Source organism: Phragmites australis, chromosome 4, assembly GCF_958298935.1.
Source record: "Phragmites australis chromosome 4, lpPhrAust1.1, whole genome shotgun sequence".
NCBI classification, from domain to species: domain Eukaryota; kingdom Viridiplantae; phylum Streptophyta; class Magnoliopsida; order Poales; family Poaceae; genus Phragmites; species Phragmites australis.
The window spans coordinates 31,607,088-31,627,681 of record NC_084924.1 but is presented as its reverse complement, the minus strand read 5'-3'; the positions used below and the strand labels follow the sequence as shown (position 1 = coordinate 31,627,681).

The 20,594-nt window shown below is 44.5% G+C and overlaps 1 protein-coding gene across 4 annotated transcripts; it reads right to left on the bottom strand.

The window, feature by feature from the left end:
• Positions 1 to 1,075: 1,075 nt before the first annotated feature.
• LOC133916113 (lipase-like) lies at positions 1,076 to 6,853 on the bottom strand. 4 transcript variants are annotated; one of them, XM_062359629.1, is made up of 11 exons: positions 6,640 to 6,853; positions 6,419 to 6,515; positions 5,925 to 6,004; positions 5,585 to 5,650; positions 5,420 to 5,467; positions 5,249 to 5,316; positions 5,069 to 5,141; positions 4,806 to 4,967; positions 4,465 to 4,659; positions 1,538 to 1,614; positions 1,076 to 1,439 (listed from the first exon to the last, which is right to left on the bottom strand). In XM_062359629.1, exons 2-11 carry the CDS (start codon positions 6,504 to 6,506, stop codon positions 1,238 to 1,240), a joined length of 1,059 nt encoding a protein of 352 aa, XP_062215613.1. In that variant the 5' UTR covers positions 6,507 to 6,515; positions 6,640 to 6,853; the 3' UTR covers positions 1,076 to 1,237. The 4 variants fall into 4 exon arrangements, with proteins under 4 accessions (XP_062215613.1, XP_062215614.1, XP_062215612.1 ...); XM_062359630.1 differs by having other exon boundaries at positions 6,678 to 6,853; XM_062359628.1 differs by having other exon boundaries at positions 6,419 to 6,853.
• Positions 6,854 to 20,594: the final 13,741 nt, after the last annotated feature.

Sequence of the window (20,594 nt, the reverse complement as noted above, 5' to 3'; positions counted from 1 at the left end):
ATGCCGGCCCGTTAGATTCGCTTGGAAATTGAGGTCGGAGATCCAAGCATTGTTATGCAGGGCCATCTTGACGGAATCCTCCTCTTGGCTCAACTAGACTTGGCTGATCTCGATCCATAGATTGACATATTCCTCGAGCAGATCTGTGGTGAATATCTCTGGTCCAGTTTGTTGTCGTTGAGTGCATCTACCATTGTCCTATTTTTCCTTCAGGAATGCACGTGCGACACCGGTACAATGTCCCTGGGAGCCTCAAGCCCTCAACATTAAGGCACCTAGAGTTCCAGAGAGGCCCAATGTTATCCTGGTGCACCTAGAGTAGAACATTGCCTTGTCCGTTTGTCCCATGGTGTTGGGGTAACTATCCATGGACTATCAGGTCTTGACCGCATCCATCTCAATCTCAGTGCTCTACCAAATTTTTGCAAGTCAAGGCATTTTCTACTGGCCGACATACTTTTTTCCAGGCCACCTTACAGACGCCTCCTCGACGATCATCGTTCCCTGACCAAAGGGAATTTTGGCGGTAGCTGTCAAGCGCCTAGCTTGATGAATTTTTTTTGGGTAATGAGGATAGTGCGGACTTTACTAGCTCCTGCACCACCCTGCAAGTTCCCTCGCGGCCCAGCGGCCTCAAATGTTCTTTCAGCAGCGTCTGGATTTGAATTTCGTTTTACAAGCCTACACATAAGAGCTCGAGGATTCATCTTTTGAGCTGTACAAGATTATATGGGCTTGGCCCAAGGTAACACAACAGCAATCAATATTGGGAGCCAACTGCGAAGCCGAGAAACGTAGAACCGGTTTATTTGGACTTCTGTTTTTAGCTTTTTTTAAAAAGTCATGCTTTTAATTTTTCTAAATAAAAAACTGCTTTGGATTTTAACATCTAGTTTTTAGAATAAATTTTTAACTTCTTAGCATACCACTTCTTATAAAAACTATTCTTAGATAGTTTTTCAACTTCTAACTCATTTCTAACTCATTTCCTCAGAAACAGATTTTTACTTATTTAAAAATCACTTTTCAGCAATCTCATTTGTTTTGTCTTCTGACAGCAGAAAAAACCGAAACAGAAACCAAACAAATAGACCCATAATATCAGTTTTCTATCCATGAAAGAAACAGAAAGCAAAAGGGAAAACCGTTTCTTCGGTTCGAAGCACGCATCTTTTAACGTAACAATAATGAAAACCGGCTTATATGCATTGATTATGAATCGCAAGCCTGAAATGCATCAATCAATCTTCACACTATGATCTGCAATGACTAAATCAACGGAGTGTTCTGACATAACAATGTTGCTGGCGAGATCCATTTGGAGTTGCTCAAAACCTCGCCCCAGGACGATTCTGCAGGTGCTCCAGTGATCCGACGCTATACTAACTCCCATGTAGGTTAAATGGTCAGAAACACTCCAGAACAGTACAAACACACTTCTGGAAAATAAGAGATATATGACTAAATGTTAGCTAAGACTAGGAGCAAGGCAGCAACACCTTCAAGCTACGAGGGTGGAAACAAAATAGGTGCCCACCTGCAACAATTTGGATCTTCACCGCTGCCATCGCAGACTTGAAAGATTGTCTTGCCATCAACATCATGTTCCCATACCTGAAATTTGAATAAACCTAATGCATGTAAAAAAAAATTCGGATGACGTTGCAAGGATATTTTGCAGATTTTAAATTAGAAAACGTTTCAGAACTCAATTCAGGTAGGATTTAAGCCAATATAGCATATAATGGATCTTCAAATAGGAACAACAGATTGGCAAATTACCAATTCATAAAAGAACCAAAACATTAGTAACGTTATATTATCTTTACATAGTATGAATATGTTCATATCATTTCGGAAGCAACTTGTGTTCACTCAAATTTACATGCCACCAAGCACATGAAGTTAAAAGCATATCGAGTTCAACTTTTCAGTTGCATCCAGAGCAATAAGCATAACGATGAGACAATCTGGACAAAAGCTTAGTGATGAGGATATATAATTACTTATTATATATTCTATAAATACAGTATATCTACAAAGGGTATGCATGTTGAATGTATTCCTTATTCATTCCGGTATGGCTCGTAGACATCATGGAGTAATTAAAGCATGCGGATAAATATCGGGTATGTAATCGTATCTGACAAGGAAATTATCCTTATATTCGGTAAAACTTTCCTAGATATTCGGGAGATCCACAATTCAGGAAAGTTCTGCTCGGTGGAGTCGGAGTAGGGTACGTCTGCATTGCCCCAACTATAAAAGGAGGGGAAGGGGGTACGTCCAAGGTACGCGCTTCTACGCCAACACAAGTCTACATCACAAGCCAACTCGCGCCTTCAAGGACTCCGAAGTTGCGGAATCCAGAGCAAGCCTAGTTGGGTAGGAACCGGACATCCAGCAAAGATCCACAGCATAGATTAGAATCATCCAACTAGGGCTTCCCAGACCTGGAACACGAAGAAATGTGCCTGGAGCCTTAGGAGTAGATAAAGGTCCTATTTGGTCGAACGATATTCTCGCCTAGGAGGGACAAGATCTGGTCAAGGATTATTGTCTGAATAGACAAATGTTATCACATGAGGAAATCCAACGAGAATATAAACTCGGAAACATTCTGATAGAGGGTTTTTTCATTAGTATTAAAAAGATAATACTTCAAAAGGCACTATTTTGCACCTCAAAAGCTTCTCGAGTCCTAAATCTAGTGACTAGGATCACCTAAAACTAATATAAAAAGCCTACGCCTCTAGTTCCTTCCTCCGAGTGAGGCATCGTGGCTAATGGCGACGAAGTTGCTTATTTCCCCATTGTCATCGTCATCGGAGGAAGACGAGGCTTCAGAGAACTTCCCGACGTTCTTCTCTACTCTTTCTTACTCTTCCGTATCCTCTTCGAGAAGGTCCCAGTCAGCCTCCTTGTCCGGAGCTGAGTCCCCAAGATCAAAGAGTTCCTCCGGCCACTCAAACGTCACCTCCTCGCAACTAGCAGCATCCTCTAGTGCTTCTGCCACCTCCTCCTCATTGGAGTAGATGACGATGACCACTTGGGCCATCGCTGGAGGTACTGGAGAAAGAGGGGGAGCGCGGGGGGAAGCCAGTGATGGCGATAGAGGACCCACCAGAGACGATGGAGGAGAGCCTGGGATGATAAATCTAAGCTCTCACAAAAATGATAATGATGGAAAATCCATGACTATGGAACCGGAGGAAGGAATGAGAAGGGGGTTATTAGCCCGAGTGCGAGATCAGTGAGAATACGAGTTGATAGGGGTAACACCCTAGGGCTCTCCATTTATAAAGACAAGGTGTCTCACGACTGTTCAGCTGACAGATAGAGGTGGCATCATTCGGCAATAGCGGCGTCCGAGACCCCTCGACTTCCAAAGTAGCTCGGTAGGCATCAAAACGCATTGATTCAAATGGCGCCTGTTACATTTCAGCTTCCGAGGTGGTTTGGCATATGTCTAATCATTTCAACTCCCCTCAGAAATCGAGTGCATTTAATGTAACAATAAGGATACAGAAAAGGAGCAACAATCTTTTTGGCACCGGCGATCAAAGAAATTTCCCGACTCGGTTGTTTTGGAATTCTATTCAGTCAGAGATTTCTCTCAGAGCAGGGTTGAATGAAAGAATCCCTTGACTAGTTGAGCTCTGACGAATATCGAAGTCTTAACATGTAGCCCACTTCTGAGCGGAGCTGGGGGACTAGCTGACGAGGATATACAATTATTTATTATATATTGTATAAATATGGTATATCTACAAAGGGTATCCACGCCGCACGTGTTCCTTACTCGTTTCGGTATGGCTCATAGTCGCTATGGAGTAATTAAGACATGCGAATAAATATCGGGTATGTAATCATACCCAACAAGAAATGTATCCTCATCTTTGGTAAAACTCTCATAGATATCCGGGAATCCACAGGTTAGGAAAGTTACGCTCGAAGGAGTCTGAGTAGGGTACGCATGCCTTGCCCCAACTATAAAAGCAGGGGAAGGGGGTACATCCAAGGAATGTGCTTTTACACCAACACAAGTCTACATCACAAGCCAACTCGCGCCTTCAAGAACTCCGAAGTTGCGGAACCCCAGAGCAAACCTAGTCGGGTAGCAACCAGAGACATCCGGCAAAGATCCACGGCATAGATTAGAATCATCTGACTAGGGCTTCCAAGACCTAGAACACTGAGAAATCCACTTAGAGCCTTAGGACTAGATCTACATACCCTAGTTGTAATATCTATTCATGAGATTAATCAATACAAGACAGGACATAGGTCTATTACCCTAATAGATGTATGAACCTATATAAAAATCCATGTTTCTATCTTTGATGCGCATATGTGACTAGCAGGTATCCTTATACAACTTATAAATATTTGACAGTCGATTTACTAATCGTCGACACTTAATATTCAGCAAAGTGCATTTCTTAGGTTCGTGCAGGAGCATACCTCTCTGGGGAAGTGGCGATATGTCAGTTTTGGGAGGAAGAAGAAATGTGGGGGCAAATGAGGCACAATATCACGTTCATGCGTCATTCGAATTGTATTGGGTACATATTTGGCGAAGTTGGAGGCAAAAGCAGCATTGCCAACACGCGGTTGCCCAAAAGTCATCAGATGAACATTGCTACTTCCAAAGTTGATCTGTAAATGAAAGAAGCATTTCAGAAATCCGGAAATTAAAAGGAAAATATTTCATGTCGAAAGATGAAACTCCCTTCTATAGTACAGATCGTTGGAACCTTATGACAGTAAATTTATATTTGGTAAATATTATTGGGAGCACTTACAGCAAGATCAAGTGCACAAAAAGAAGCGATTGCTCCTCCCATCGAATGCCCTGTAACTATTATGTTAATATCTCCATATAGCTTCCTTGCCTTGCGAACAGCATTCTTGATGGCTGGACGTAAAAGTGTATTGTGATAAGAAGAGTAAAACCCAGTGTGGACCTTTAACCAGAGTAGAAATCTCATCAGAAAAGAAGGGAAAAAAATACATGTCACACTCTTAAAAAAGAAGTAGAATTATATCAAAAGGTAATGGAAAAAACCTTTGCATTGGGCAAATTTGGATAGTGAAGATTAACCTGCTTCCATACCATGTCCTTAATCCAATTCTGTATGCTGGTCGGGAAATTTGAGAAGTGAATAGAGAGGGACATCATAAGTTACACAACTCAACGAAAAGGCACTGAACAGGATTGCTAGAAGTTTGCCAATTATTTTGGAACCTGTTCGCTTGAGTCCCTCTGATTGCAACAATGATAGCATTGAGATTGTGATCAACACCAACGAATGCCTGCCACATTGGTTGTTCAATCACGAGAAGCTTATTTTCTGTAAATTAAATTGATAGGTAACACACTCGGAACTAGATCATGGAAAGGAAGTAGCATAGGGACCTGCAAGCAATTCTGGACATCAACAATTATACATCTCATCTCAAAGCCCTGTTTTGTAAAATAGGTACCCACAACAGAGTCAGTAAAAAATGCATCGTTGTCCTACTTAAACTGAAATAAATTATGTTGAAATATTGCTAAACACTATAATCCTAGATATCTTACTCGAGTCAAATCATTGCATCTTGAGCATGTCCATGTATATAAAGCCGTTAGGTCTGTCATATATACCTATGGGCCAGAAAATTTTGGGGGTCACTTCATTTGAGAAGAACTGAAATTAAAGGTAACGAGCATATTTGACAAAAAAAAAATTAATGAACTCTTGGGAAATGTGTGAAAAAAAAGATTGGGGATATGTTATAAAGGTCTAGTATAGTGGCCGGTGAATCACTGATCAAAGAGCGAGAAAAAAATATAGAGAGAGCCTCCATAACTCTCTTTATTTTTTTTTTTTACAATAACTCGGGCACATTCAGGAAAACTGAAGGGGGGGATAACTTACAGCTGAAGCGTATTCCACAACAACCTTGGCTAGAGTATAGTTAAAAACAAATTGCTGCTCATTGTTCTTGACACTGGGTTCTGTGATAATTGGAACACGTAGTTTACACAGGCAGTGATATATAGTAAGAAACTCAATTATAAATCTTACTTATCGTCATCAAACACTACCAAAATATGATTAAGAATGCACAGTTGTTGACTTCATTCAAGATAGACCAGTTTATAGGACAACCCACACGGAGACTATATCGTAGGAAAACAAGATGCACAAATATCGCGTGCATTATTGACTTCTCCCAACATTTTAGTCATTCCTAAATAACTGATATGGTGTGCACAACAACGCTACCTAATAGCTGACTACCCCATTAATTTGGCATTCTCGAGTATTCTTCCTCAAACCATATTAACAACATCGACCACACAAGCTACATTCCACGGATTGGGGATCGGAAAGGAAATGGTTGTATAAGTAAACCCGAATCGAAGTACCTGTTCTTGCTCCTCCATGAGAAGTGGTGGACAGCAGCAGGAGCACCACAGCCGCCGCCGCTTTGACGACCCATCTCCGCCTATCCATGTGGTCCTTCTACAAGTACAAGAGCACCCGAACCAAACCACCGTCGGATGCAACAGAGGAGGAGCTTAACGAGTTAAACCTGGGCAAGCGCAGAGACGCGATTCAAGAAAGGGAGGGGTAGAAACGAGGGTACAAGGAAGGTGAAATGAAGATGGTTGTCGGCGATCTCACGGAAGCCAAGCAGAGGAGACGAGGCAGGGGAAGGGAAATCGAAACAGGAAAACCGAATCAAGTCGCTGCCCGAGGGGACACGAGGATGTCGTGCCGATCCTGGGCTCCCTGCTTCCAGTAGCCGCGATGAGAACTGAGAGATGACGGAAAACGTGTGCCGCCTGCCTGTTCGAGTAGTACACTGGCTCGCTAGCCGTGCCACTTGCCATCTTGCGCTTGTCAAGCACAAAGAAAGCTAGGTGTCCCGCTCGTGCCCGTGCCAGTGCGATCAGCGCCGTCACGGATGACAGTTCCAACCATATACACCCAGCACAAGATTAGTATATTTTTCTCATATTTGTTGAACTGTAATTTTTTATAAGTTTGCATATTTTATGAGATTAGAAGCCGCTATTTTTATTCGGTTAGGTAAAATCTACATTTACAAAGTTTATGGTACATGATTTTAAATATTATAATGACAGAGATAGAACAAGTATTCTACTGTATGTAATGGGGATATTTCCCCTTTCTCTCACGCGTCGCTCCGCACTTCTCTTCTTCATGGCGGCGCAGAAGAGCTTGACACCTCTGAAATAGTTCCTCCCATCTTTGAAGCTTCTCGGTTTGCCGCTTGCGTTCTTGTTCTCAACGCTGGCATTCCAATTGTTGCTCCAACGTGTCTCTTGTCTAGCGTGCTTCCTCCATCTTGATCTTGTACTTCTGTTTGGTTTCGGCCTCTCTGATCCATCATCATCGTTCGCTATTGCTTGAAGCAACAAGGTTATGGTTGATAAGCATGGTATTATGAGTGTAGTTCAGAATATAGAATTGGCATGTGCTAAAATGTGGGAAAGAGGAACACACCATAAAATCAGGGTTAATTTCGGGACATATGAAGAATCTCCTACCAATGGTCTTATCGATGATTGGTAAACCACCGATCTAACGAACTTATTAAAGAATTAGGGGATACTTTGAGTAGACAAATCACAAGAAGAACATATATAGGCTTTTAGATAGCTTTGGACCTCACTGAGAATAATAACCCTACGTTATGTTTGTCTTGTATTGATATAAGCCTATTACAAAGAGGTGTAACTAGCTTAGATGGATCTAAACATAGTCAGCGACTTCCTCCTTAGCTTCTATTGGCTTATCTCGACTTGCTTTGGCTTGTGGTGGTCTTTAATCACTTGTCCTCCGTAGGGTCCCTTGGCTTCGTATATATATAGAAGTGACCTACGTCCTGTGTACTCCTTTTTTCTATTCTTAGAGATAAACCTTCCCAATTACATGACGCCTTGGGTGTCTGCAAGTGGTTTCCTTTTTTTTCAGGGATCCCCTTCCTATATATAAAGTTATGCCCCGAGAATTATGGGAAACTCTATAGTACCCAGATATGGTAACTATCCATTATTCATTGTCAAGTCCCCCATCAGTACGTAAAATAAGAATTCGACAGATCAAGTATATGGCTAGCAAAGATAACCTTTTTGCCCAACCATGTCGTTGAGTAGAACTCATGTCCTCGGTTAGGGTGAAGGTTCTAACTGGGTTTTCTGATCTTCTGCTCGAGATTCCAAACGCCTCCAAGTCTCCAAGAGAGTCCTCAAAAAGGTGTTCCATCCGAGTAGGTTTTGTGCTAGCTCTACCCTTTTGAAAATTGAAATGTCGCATCAGAGATTTCGGGTATTGGTGAGGATCTTTTCCTGCCATAGTGTCATCATTTTAGTAGCAGCGCGAGGAACTGAACTCCTTAGGGTACGGCTCTAACTGCCCTGCGTGCGTCGGGTATTAAATGTGACATGATGATAAAGAGGGAGACTGTGACCTCAAGTTGTGTCATGTCGTTAGCCGAACCGTCGTTTCTGGGAGCACTCGCTCTTCATAAAGGCAAAGGAGACCCGCTTCAACGTTGATTCTTTCGTCAGTGACTGCTTTCTGTCTTGCTCATCTTTCTCCTTGCACCCCCTGCTCCATAAAACCCCCAAAAAACCATCATCCCTCAATCTCTCGACTAGTGGGCAAACGATCCCGAGCCCGGACACCCACAACTTGATGGTCTTCCTTGATTTCTTCCCTTCTTCCAGCTTCTTCCTCGAGGTGTTGGCTTTCTATGGCCTGGAGCTCATCCACCTTAATCCCAATTACATTATCATACTAAGTGTCTTCGTGCATCTGTGTGAGGCCTTTCTCAGCTTCAGTTCATTCCTCGACCTCTTCTAGTACTTCTATGTCCTAAAGAGGCTTCAAAATAAGGTCGCCGGTGGCATCGGGTTTTGGCTCCGAGAAGGCAAGTCAGTGGAGTACATTGACTTCACAACCAAGTCCCCCTGGTTTGGTTGGCACAAGAAGTGGTTCTATTGCCAACCTAGTCGAAAGAGGCTTCCTTATCGGGGCTTATCGACGTTGTTGAGGCTCGCCTGGACCTAGGAGCCAATGATGACCACTCTTGCCAGAACCTTATCGAGGAGATCATGCACCTAAAGTAGAGGAACCTGATAGCGTATGACATCGCCAGGGATTTCATCAAGCACTGACTTAGTCCTCTAAAATAGAGGATTACAGGGGCTTGGCAGTTCCCAACCGGATTGGATCTGGCTAGAAATGGTGTGATAGGTACTTCCCGACCCCGAGCAACCATATGTAAGGGATATGCAAGATCTACTCTAATTAACTATTTATTCTCCTTGCAGTGTATTCACCGAAGGCTGCATACAAAAAGGTCAGGGTTCTTTTTGAAGCCATCCCTTCTTCCGGCCACAAGAACGTCCCGACTCACATTGTAGAGATGGACCCTGTCGGTGAATCAGGAACCGGAGGTCCCCGAATCCCGAGGCCAGGCCAGCAATCCGCCACGTGGCGCCATCCCGCGGAGTCTCCTCCGCAAGGCAAAAAAAGATTAAGTCCCGGGAGAGGGCGCTTAAGGGCCACAGTTAGTGGTCCCCGAGTACCCAAGTTCCCCGATGATCTGCGAAGTCTAAGTACCGGGAAGAAAGTGCTTGTGGAGGTATACGGTGACCCCCAAGCACCCGAGTCCCCTGACGATCAGGAAAGCTCAGTACCGAGAGAAATGTGCCCGGGGCTGCGAGCGGTGGCCCCCTAGGCACCCAAGTATCCCGAGGACCCACTGAAGGAAGTTCTGAGAGAGAGTGCTCAGGGCTGCGTGCAGCAGCCCCCGAGCACTCGGTCCCCTGAGGATCAGTACGAGCGTGCCCGAGAGAGAGTGCTCGGGGAGGTGAACAGTACCCCCAAGCACTCGGTTCCCCGAGGATCAAGAAAGGGCATTCTCGGGAGAGAGTGCTCGGGGAGGTGAACAGTACCCCCAAGCACTCGGTTCCCCGAGGATCAAGAAAGGGCATTCTCGGGAGAGAGTGCTCGGGGAGGTGAACAGTGACCCCCGAGCACCCGGTTCCCCAACGACTCAGAGAGCCCCCTGACAGTGGCCCCCGAGGGGCCCACTGATGAGGTGTCAGCCAGTCAAAGGCCCAAGACCGCATTTAAAGAGCGTGCGTGGCCTGTCACCCCCAACTGCTCCCACCATGCTCGGTGTCAGTTCCTGCCACTTTCTGGCAGAAGGGCGTGGGGTCATTAAATGCACGGGTCCCATCTCGTGCCATCCGACCCGTCTCGGGATAACGTTGTTAGGGCTGAGGCGTTCTGTTTGCCACGCTACTGTGGCAGGAGAACAAGATAGGGCGGGCACACCAGGCCGCTCTGCGACTGCCCAGTGGGCCCTCTCCACGGCGCCCGTTGCCAGTGCATTTATGGTGACGGATGATTGGGCGTGGGACGCTTTTTTCACCCCCGGTCACTTCGCACAGAGGCTATTATGACGCCCTTTCCATTTATGGTGTCTCGGAACTTGTGCCCCCCTCCCGTTCTGGGCACGCTACTGCCGGCGGGTATTTAAAGCCGCCGGCAGCACGGACAGAAGAGAGGGCTTGGAAAAGCTTTTCGAGGTAGCGAAGAGAAGAGAAGAGAAGATCGAGAGCACCCAAAGCCAGTAGATACACGCAGACCGAAGAACAAGGAGCCTCAGGCTCTAAGATAGACAAACATTCTTGCAACCAGCAACATCCTTGAGGGACATTCTCAAGGCATTTATAGTATCCATACAGGAGTAGAGTGTTACACCTCTGTGCGGCCCGAACCTGTCTAAACACCAGCGCATTTACTCCGTTCTACACTAGATCATTCCGCCCCACCGGCCATCGCATTCATACCCGTTTATTTCTCCGGCGAACACATTCAGGATCATCCCCCCGGCCGAATCTCTAAAAAGGGGTCCCTCAGGATCCCTGCGACAGGAGTTAACCCTCCGACATACCCCGAAGCTCAGGCAAGAATAGTGTCATTAAGTACCACAAAAACATTCTTGATACTTATTTTTTTTCTAAGTAGTCGTAATTGTATTGATGGCTATTACTGACTTTGGTAACTTCCTGGATTCAGAGGTCTAGATCTAGAGGCCGAGAACGTGAGAGCCTCGATTGCAAACCCTGTTGATGTTCTTATCACAAGGAGCAGGGGTCCAATTGAGAGTGTGATCGCACGCTGCAAACCACATCATTCGATAATGGCATGGTGTTGGAGGATGATGACTTTACAGGAGTAGATTCGGCGACGGGTGATGTTAGGCCGCTAATGCCAACTGCTCCTACTCCTTTTGCTCCCGTCAACCCAATGTCGACCCCTACTGTGGACTTGATCTTAGTAAGTTGAGTATTTACCCTGATCTTTTGTAGATGTCCCTGTTCTTTAATCTATCGGCTATGTTTTAGCCTTCAGCCCAAGAGCGCAGGAAGGTAGAAGTCCCTGTGAGTCCATCGAGCGGTGTTCCCTTTACCCAACTACAGTCGAGAAGCAAGAGACTAGCGCCCCTTCTAGTCCCGGTGAAGCCTTCAGCGACCAGGAAATGACTCAGGTATGCTGAGAATTATTTATCATGCTTGATGGAATTCATGGTTTCAATTTGTCTCTCCGCATGCTAGTCGAAATACCATCGATAGTACCAAGCCTTGACGTCCCCAACCTTCAACCCCTCCCTCCTCTAAAAGAGATGGCAGCAAGCCTCGTGAGCCCCGGGCATCAGTGGCTACCAGTTAGGAGTTGGAGGTAGCCAGTGCTGAGGTCCTGATGCCCTTCCACGAAATGAGTACAGAATTTAGGTGGATGCATCCTAGGGTGAAATTCTTGAAGGGCGGGTAGGCCATCAGCCGGATTTGGTGTTAAGAGCTTTCTTCATGGTAATATTATACATACATGTTAGAAACTCAATTAGATACATGACTGGTACCGACCTTATCTTTCTTTAAAGTTTGCCTTGCACTTCTTGGACAAGACCCGCTGCAATGCCAAGAAGGCCACCGTCCGAGTCGCTGAGCTCTAAAAGGAGGCTATCGAGCTACGCCAGTAGCTCTCTCAGATGATGATGAAGAAGGAGAAAGCGGATGTCGTGCTGCAAGACCAGACGATGGTTGAGCCTCCAATATCTGGACAAGCGAATTATTCACTTTTGTCTTCCTAATATATCGCCCTGCAGAACTCTTCATGGCCCGAGAAGCTGTCACCCATGAAGGGGCCCAAATGTTAGCCACCCGCCAACATCTTGTTGAGGCACTTGATATCTTCCTCACTTGCTGGGGTTCGGATCCAGACTGAGAATACTAACGGAGAGGATGCTCCTGGGCTCGCTGCCTAGGTCGCCAAGCTTGTCGAGGTGTAAGGTGGGTTTCGAGAGACAGTCAGCAAACACCTCTCGAGCCAGTCTTGATAGAGTGCGGAGCTAACACTCGCTTACGTAGTGGCTGTCCTGAAGGCCCATCAACTAGAGTTCAACGCAAACATCTCCTAAAAGGTTTCGAGGATGAGTCAGAAAAGTTGTTGATCGACAAGGTTGAGGAGGCGACCTGGGTAGCCAAGGCCTTCTTGGATGCGATGGATTTCTTTCCCTCGATGTAGTTTTTTTACTTTTACCCTGCAATTTGTAAGAACACTTGGTAGATTTTGTTAGTTTAAGTCGGGAACTTAAATTTTTCTCCATGCTTGATGGGAGTACTTCGTGCTGGACTCTTTTGACAGCATATCATAATCTTTGATTGGCTTCTTCCTCCGATTAGTTTAGGACATGTTAATCACTAGTCGGAGTTCTTATTATGGACGGCCTTCAATCTGCTTGAGTGGGAGACATCATAGCCCCTAGTCGCTAGTGGAACGCGACAAGCAGCCTTTTTGCAACCCTGAGTTCATAACACAACGGTTCTTCCCTTGTCGTTAGAATCTGCTTTTAGAGAATCCACAATATGTTGTTTTCGGTTTCCAGCGCCTAGTACTTATTAAACCCCCAACTTTCTACTCAAAAATAAAAATTATGGGTGGACAATCCATATAGTAAAAAAACATATTTAAAGTAAAGGGAACTCATATTGCCCTTGGTTGCGTGTTTGGGATGGTGGATCCGAGAAATGACTTACCATGTTTGTCAGGCATGAAGACGCGCAGAAAGACAAGAAAGACATAAAAAGAAAATCGATCGACTTCATAGGCAATATGATATTTATTATTACGAGAAGGTACTCTAATGACTTTCACATGGAACTTACAGGAAACTCCTGATGACTCTTGAGCTACGTAGACTTAGTATCTTAAACCTAAATGACACAGATTAGATTAAGCCGATAAGCAATGACCCTTCTTATTTCGGGGGTAGCATAGGCGTTATTTCATAGACTCTAGACTATTCATGAAGCTGAGCCCCTGAGCTTTTGGGTTTGCATCTCGATGTGTTGTGATCGTGGTTATGACTGAGGCTTCTTATCCACCTTGATCCTTGAGCTTTTAGGTTCCTCGCTTGGTTGGTGCTAAACTATCATGTCAAAACTTCATTTATCTCAACAGAGACCTGCCTTAGAGCAACCCTGGATGGTGATGATCCCCTTGGGTCCGGGGATCTTCATACACTGATAAGTGTAATGTGTGGCGGCCATGAATTTGACAAGAGTGGGTCTTCCTAGGATGGCATTATATACCGTCTTGAAGTCAACCACATCGAATAGAATTTTTTCTGTTCAGAAATTATCATGCTTCCTGAAGGTAACAGGTAGCGATATCTTGCCAATGGGGGTGGCCGAGACCTAGGTACTATACCATGGAAGGCTTGAATAACCAGCTTAATAGCAGACCGAGAGATCTTCATTTCTTCGAGTGCATTAGCAAAGAGGATGTTCATGAAGCTCCCTCCATCGATAAGGACTTGGGTAGCTCTATAGTTATTTATCGTAGGCTCGATCACTATCGGGAAGCAGCCTGGTCGTACGAAGTTACCAAGACAGTCTTCTTGGCTAGAGGAGATTTCAGTATCTGACTACTTCACGGCCTGATGAACCTTAGGGATGACAGCTAATACTTCTTGGGCCACCGTCTTGTATTGCCGCTTGGACTCGTAGGACACGGGACCACCGAACGTGGTCAATTGTCCTCTCGCCCGGCTGAAAAGACATCATGTCCGTATTGTCCTAAGTGCCATCCGAGTCGAAATCTCTACTTTGGGTCGTAACCTGGATCTTCTTTCCCTTATCCACTTTTTCAACCTTCGTTTTGACTAACTTTTTCTAAAGACGACACTCATAGATGCTATGGTTGTCATTTGGTGGAGGTCGTACCAAGGCTTTATGTCATGTTGGCCAGAGCCTAGTGTAAAGCTTCTGCTCTGGGAAGGACCAGAGTGCTGGTTGAGATGGACGTTACCTCCCTTGGTGTTCTTGCGCTTGCTCTGGACCTTGTCGTCGTCGAGCCCCAGTTGAGGATGGATGATGCCCTGAGTCTTTTCCTTAACATAGAGGAGCGCATCCTCGGCCCTAGAAGACTTACGACGATCTGCATGAGCTCCTTAACCATTTCAGGCTCCTTTCTAGCGATGGCTTCAATGCAACGATGGCTCTTAACCCCTCAAGTGAATGCCTAGATGACATCGTAGTCGTTAATCTTGGGGATGGTATTCCGGGTATTACTGAAGCATCACACGAACTTTTCCCTATCTACTCACAATGGTGGAGATCATTTTACATGTTGGGGTGAACGTAGGCACTCTAAAAGTTAGCTTGGAATACATCGCAAAGCTACTTCCACGAATAGATTGTCCCTAGTGATAGATTGTTCAACAATGTTCTGACTTCCCCTTCAAGAGCCATGGGGAGATAATTCGCCATTACCTTCTCATCCTCACCAGCCACCTGGATGGCCGTGGTATAGATCTGGAGAAACTCAATGAAATTTGTGCTTCAATTGTATTTCTCAATCATCCCAAGGTGGAACCTTGCCATCCAGCTTACGTTTCGTAGATCTAAAGGCATCCATTGATGGCATATTGCTTGGTTCGAGCACCCCTAAGAGTCTTTCCCATGGAAATCAGAGATCGGTTTTGATTTGATCAATATCGGGATGTTTCTCGATTTGATCAATAAGGGGTAGAAGAAGTCTCCTTAGAAGCCCCGAGGCATCTCCATTGGTGTCGATGACCTGACACAAGTCATTGTTCGGACGACCTTTAACCGGTGAGGTCTGACAGCGGTTGTTTGCCCGGTTGTCATCCTGGGAAGCCTTGTTCTTAGGGTTACGCCTCTCTAGGTCCGATGCATCTAGCAACAGGGGATTGCCTGATCTGCCCCAATTTGCACTATTTTTTGCTAGGGTCTGGTGAGAGTTCTCGGCCTAGATTATGATCTCCTTTGTTAAGTCAACCGCCGAGCTCACCCAATCCTTACCGGCTGGGGTAGCCAGATCCATTGTTGGAGGGCGCATGAGGGCCTCTTGTAGAAGGAGGATCCTCTTAGCAGTCACAGATTTAAAGCGATTAGCCCCTGTTGATAATCGAAAGACTATATGACCGAGACCCCAAAGGACTGGAGGTGGTGTGTCCGCTTGAGGCTGACCATTGCCTGCTGCCAAACCTAGAGAACCCCAACCATTAGCATGGCCATCATCATGATGACCCATATCATCTCCCCTACCTTTGATAGTGAAAACTTCTTGGGGGTAATCTCCGTTAGAGGAGGTTTCTAGGTTCATCATGCATGCTTCATCAGATTGCTCCAAATTGGTACCTTGACAATCCATAATGTCAAAAATTGAAGGGATTATCCTGACTTATTGTGAATCGAACATTCACAGTTGTCTTGGCAATTGAGTGGTTCAAACTCGATGCCATAATCTTTGGCACATTGATCCATAAATTGACTTACCTCATCATTTGAATCGTCTCTAGAAAGTTCATCGCCAAAACCCACCCAATCGATCACTGGCTCGTCGGGAAGAGAGGTAAAGTTATCATAGAACCCCTCATCTGAAAAACCAGTATTTGGCGAAGCTTTAGGCGATGTCAACGACATGTCATGTGTAGACTTTTCAATGCCATTTTTTCATGATCCCCACGAACGACGTCAGTTGTCGACGATTGGTGAACCACCGATCTAATGAACTTGTTGAAGAATTAGGGGATTATTTGAGTAAACAAATCACAAGGGGAACACACAAGGGTTTTTAGACAAGTTCGAGCCTCCCTGAGGATAATAACCCTACACCTTGTTTGTATTGTATTGATCTGAGACTGTTACAAGAGGGGTGTAGCTAGCCTAGATGGATCTAAACCTAATCAGCGACTTCCTCCTTGGCTTCTATTGGCTTGTCTCGAGTTGCTTTTGCTTGTTGTGCTCTCTAATCACTTGTCTTCCATAGGGCCCCTTGGCTCTGTTTGTGTGTATGTGAGTATCGTACGTCCTCTGAACTCATCCTTCCTATTCTTGGAGATAAACCTTCCCAGTTACAGGATGCTTTGGGTGTCTACGGGTGGTTTCCTTTCTTTTAGGGATCTCTGATGAGCCCATGGCTCCTTCGGATATGATCAATACTATCAATAATCATCAAATCATACAAGGTCCAATTACAAAAGCATGTGCACGACAATTAGACCACCAGGTGAACTCGTCCCTTGCTATTCATGCTTCCTTGGATGGATTACTACTAAATTTTTATAATGTTTTATTGCTTAGGAACGTGGGAGAAGCAGCACAACCTTACCCGGATGTCACCACTCGAAGGCCAAGTCTACTCTAACTCAAGGCTGAGCCCTAGTCGTGGTCATGGTCGAGGTCGTGGTCGTGGTGGAGTCTCAGGACAGCACGTCAGTAAAACGGGCATAACTCTCTCATACAAAGTTCATTTGAGGCACTCTTTGACATTCTGGAAAGCTTACAATGATCCCTTTCCAATGGATATAAGCTAGACCAAATATTTCTTATGGTGTAGTTAGAGTCAAAGGAATAAGATATTGTGCCACCGTTTTGGACCTAGTTGGGGCTTGTAATCGTGTCAGAGTCGGAGTCCAAGTTGTGTGCGCCTCTTTTCACGGCTGCACAACCCTCTCGATTCGCTTCCAGGAAAAACCTTCTTGGCGAGGTTAACCGCGTCCTGGCATAGTTGATAACCATGTAGTGGTGTAGTGGTTGTGAGGGTTCTCGATCTGTTCTGTTCAGAGCCTTTGGATCATCAACGTCGAAGCTTCACCAATCGACTTATCATATTACCTTTCGGAAGATCAGGCAAACGTGCATCAAGTGGTATCAGAGCCTCGTTTGCCCGTTAGGTAATCTCAGTTATCCCCTTTGTTTCATCGTTTTGCATTACCTAGAGTCCTGAAAATTGCCCCACAAAAATATTTGGATCTTAGTTTTTTCACTGTCCAAACCACCTTGAGCCTTCACAATTTTGTTTTCAGTATTCGTGTCGTTGAGTTTGAGTCCATCGTCGGTGTCTTTGTTGTTGGTCGAGTCATTGTGTTCTAGTTTCTAGTGTCAAGTCTTGTTGTTTAGTCGTCTGTATCTCGGTCTGGCCTTGTTTGCTATAGCTGAGATTGTGTATCTACTCGAGTTCGACCACTAGTCGAGTCGACCATCAAGTCGTGTTTGAGCACTAGTCACTTTAACTATCTACTCGAGTTCGACCACTAGTTGAGTCGACCATCATGTCGTATTCGACCACTAGTCGCTTAAACCATCTACTCGAGTTCGACCACTAGTCGAGTTGACCATCTACTCGGGTTCGACCACTAGTCGCTCTGACCACCCACTCGGGGTCTCAACCAGTTATTCCGACCACCCACTCAGGGTCCGACCACCCACTCGGGGTCCTGACCAGTCACTCCAACCACCTAGTTGAAATCGCCCACCTTCTCGAATCCGACCATCCTTTCGGGTTCAACCACCTAGTCGAATTCAACTACCCACTCGTTTTCGCCTCCACAACCTAGTCGGAGTCTATCTATTTATGGCTGCTCTCGAACATCCTACAAACTCATCATATCGAGCATTGTCCGACAAAGTTTGAGTATCACTCGATAGCCCAAGCAGAGGTAACCAAGTTTAGAGAGAGAGAATACCTTTTTATTACCTTTATACCCCTGCTCTTCGGAAAAAGTTTGTGACCCACATACCTCACTAGTCTTAGAAAAGGTAGTAGAAGAGTTTTTGAGTTTGTGTCACATTCGCAAAAAAAAAGCAAGCAAGCCGCAAAGACTGCCAAAAAAAGAAGAAGCAAAGAGTGCAAAAAAAGAAGAGAGAGAATTAAAAAAAGAGAGAATCAGTTTGCATTGTGAATTTTGTTCCATTGTGCTTGTGTCTGTTATAGTTTTCGGCTTGCTTGAGCTAGTTCTAGGAACGTGTTCGGGTCAGCAACTGTGACGAGTATTCTGGACTTTTATTTAGCTTTGCTAATCTGATTTCAATTATTGTCATTCCTTGCTACTAAATATTGCGTATCCAAGCTACATCTTCTCTCAATTAAAACAATTTCTCCCCTTGCAACTACCTCACTCTCACCCGATAAGGTACAACGAACCAGCCACCGATTGTGCCAACTGCGGTGATTGGTAAGAACACTTGAAAGAGCATGGTAAGATGCTTGAGAGTGTGTGACTCCACCTCCACCACCTAGTAGTCGATAGGGATGATTTATCTTTCGTTGTTTTTTATCTTCGACTAACCATAGCAAGAGAAGCATCGGATGCGAAAGAGTGTGTTTTGAGGGTAGAACTCACAATGTTGTTGGATGATCATCGATAAACTATTAATGATGACATCGACAAGAAGCTTGCGGGAACCAATACCGCATTGCAACGACTTGATGAAAGCATTGCAATGCTCAACACATGCTTTGATCGATTAGTTAATCCGCCACCAAACAATGGTCGAGTGGATCCTCATGGTGCAGCCTATGAACAAGAGGAGTCCGTCGCGGATAATGAAATTTTGAGACAAGAACATGACACATTTGATGAACGACAAAGGAACCGATTGAACTTCAACCGTCAAGATATGAGAGGTAATAATTTTCAGCAACATAACCCACGTATTAATGATGATCCATTTGCTAAGGTTAAGTTTACTATACCATTTTTTGAGGGTGCTTATGATCTTGAATGGTATTTAGATCGGGAGATGACGGTAGAACAGAAGTTTAATGCTCATTTAGTTCCTGAAGTGCATAGAGTTAGGCAAGCCACTAGTGAATTTAAAATTTTGCAATCATTTGGTGGAATAGGGTATGCATCGATTGATTAACTCCTACTACTTAGAATGCTTTAAAGGTTGCTATGCATAATGGATTTGTTTCACCCTCTTTTAAACGTGATTTGCATAAGAAATTATAGTGCTTAAACCAAGGTGATAGATCCATAGAAGAACATTACCAAGAGCTACAAATTAGTATGTTGCGTTGTGATATTATTGAGGATGAAGAGGCTACAATGGCACGCTTTTATGGAGGGTTAAGGCGTGAAATTCAGGATATAGTTGATTACAAAGAATACAATAGTGTTCTTCGATTGTTCCAACTTGCATGTCTGGCAGAAAAAGAATTGCAGGGACGACAATAAAGGCCAATGAGCGATTTTGGAAGCACGACCACTTCAAAATCAACATCGGTTCCCCCTTCTTGAGTAGGGCGCGTTCAGTAGTACTTTCGACACCATCACATGCTCCCAAGGTAAGCAAATCCGACAGTGTGCAGGGGCCAGCCAAGAGCTCTTCTTCAGTTGCTTCTATAGGCTGATCGACCGGAATTGTATGCCACCGATGCAAGGAATGGGCCACGTCATAAAGGATTGCCCAAGTCGACGAGCGTACATGATAACAGAAGATGGTGGATATGTAAATGCTAATGATGTTGAGGATGAATATGCACTTGCAGCTAACCATGCAGGCGATGAGGATGAACATGAGACGGATACCGATAATGAGGAAGAATTGAGTGTAGCTGCTACGGAGAATTACAGGACAATCATTGTGCAGCGAGTGTTAAGTACTCAAATGGAGCAAGCGGAACAGCTACAACACCACAATTTGTTTCAGATGTTCCTCATAGTCAAGGATTATGATATTTGAGTTATTATTGATAGAGGAAGCTGCAACAACTTGATAAGTTCAGATATGATCAAGAAGCTTACCTTGCCAATAAAAAACCATCCTCACCCACATCATATTCAATGGTTCAATAACATTGGTAAGTTGAAGGTAATGCAAATAGCTATGGTGCATTTTTCTATTGGTTCATACCATGATTGTGCTTATTTCGATGTAGTTCTCATGCAAGCATGTTCTCTTTTGTTAAGACGACCATGGGAGTTTGATACTGATGCAACACATCATGGTAGAAGTAATAAGTACACCCTTATGCATGAAGGAAAGAAAATAACTTTTCTATAGTTAACCCCTACTGAAATTGTGAAATGTGAACAAGAGATAGCTGAAAATAAGAGAAAAGAGTTTGAGAATGAATCTGAAAATCAGCAAGTAGCGGAAAAAGATTTTCCACCCAAAAAGGAGAAAGCAACAATAACTTCTAAGTCTGATGGAATTAGACTTAAAGGGTGTGTTATGCTTG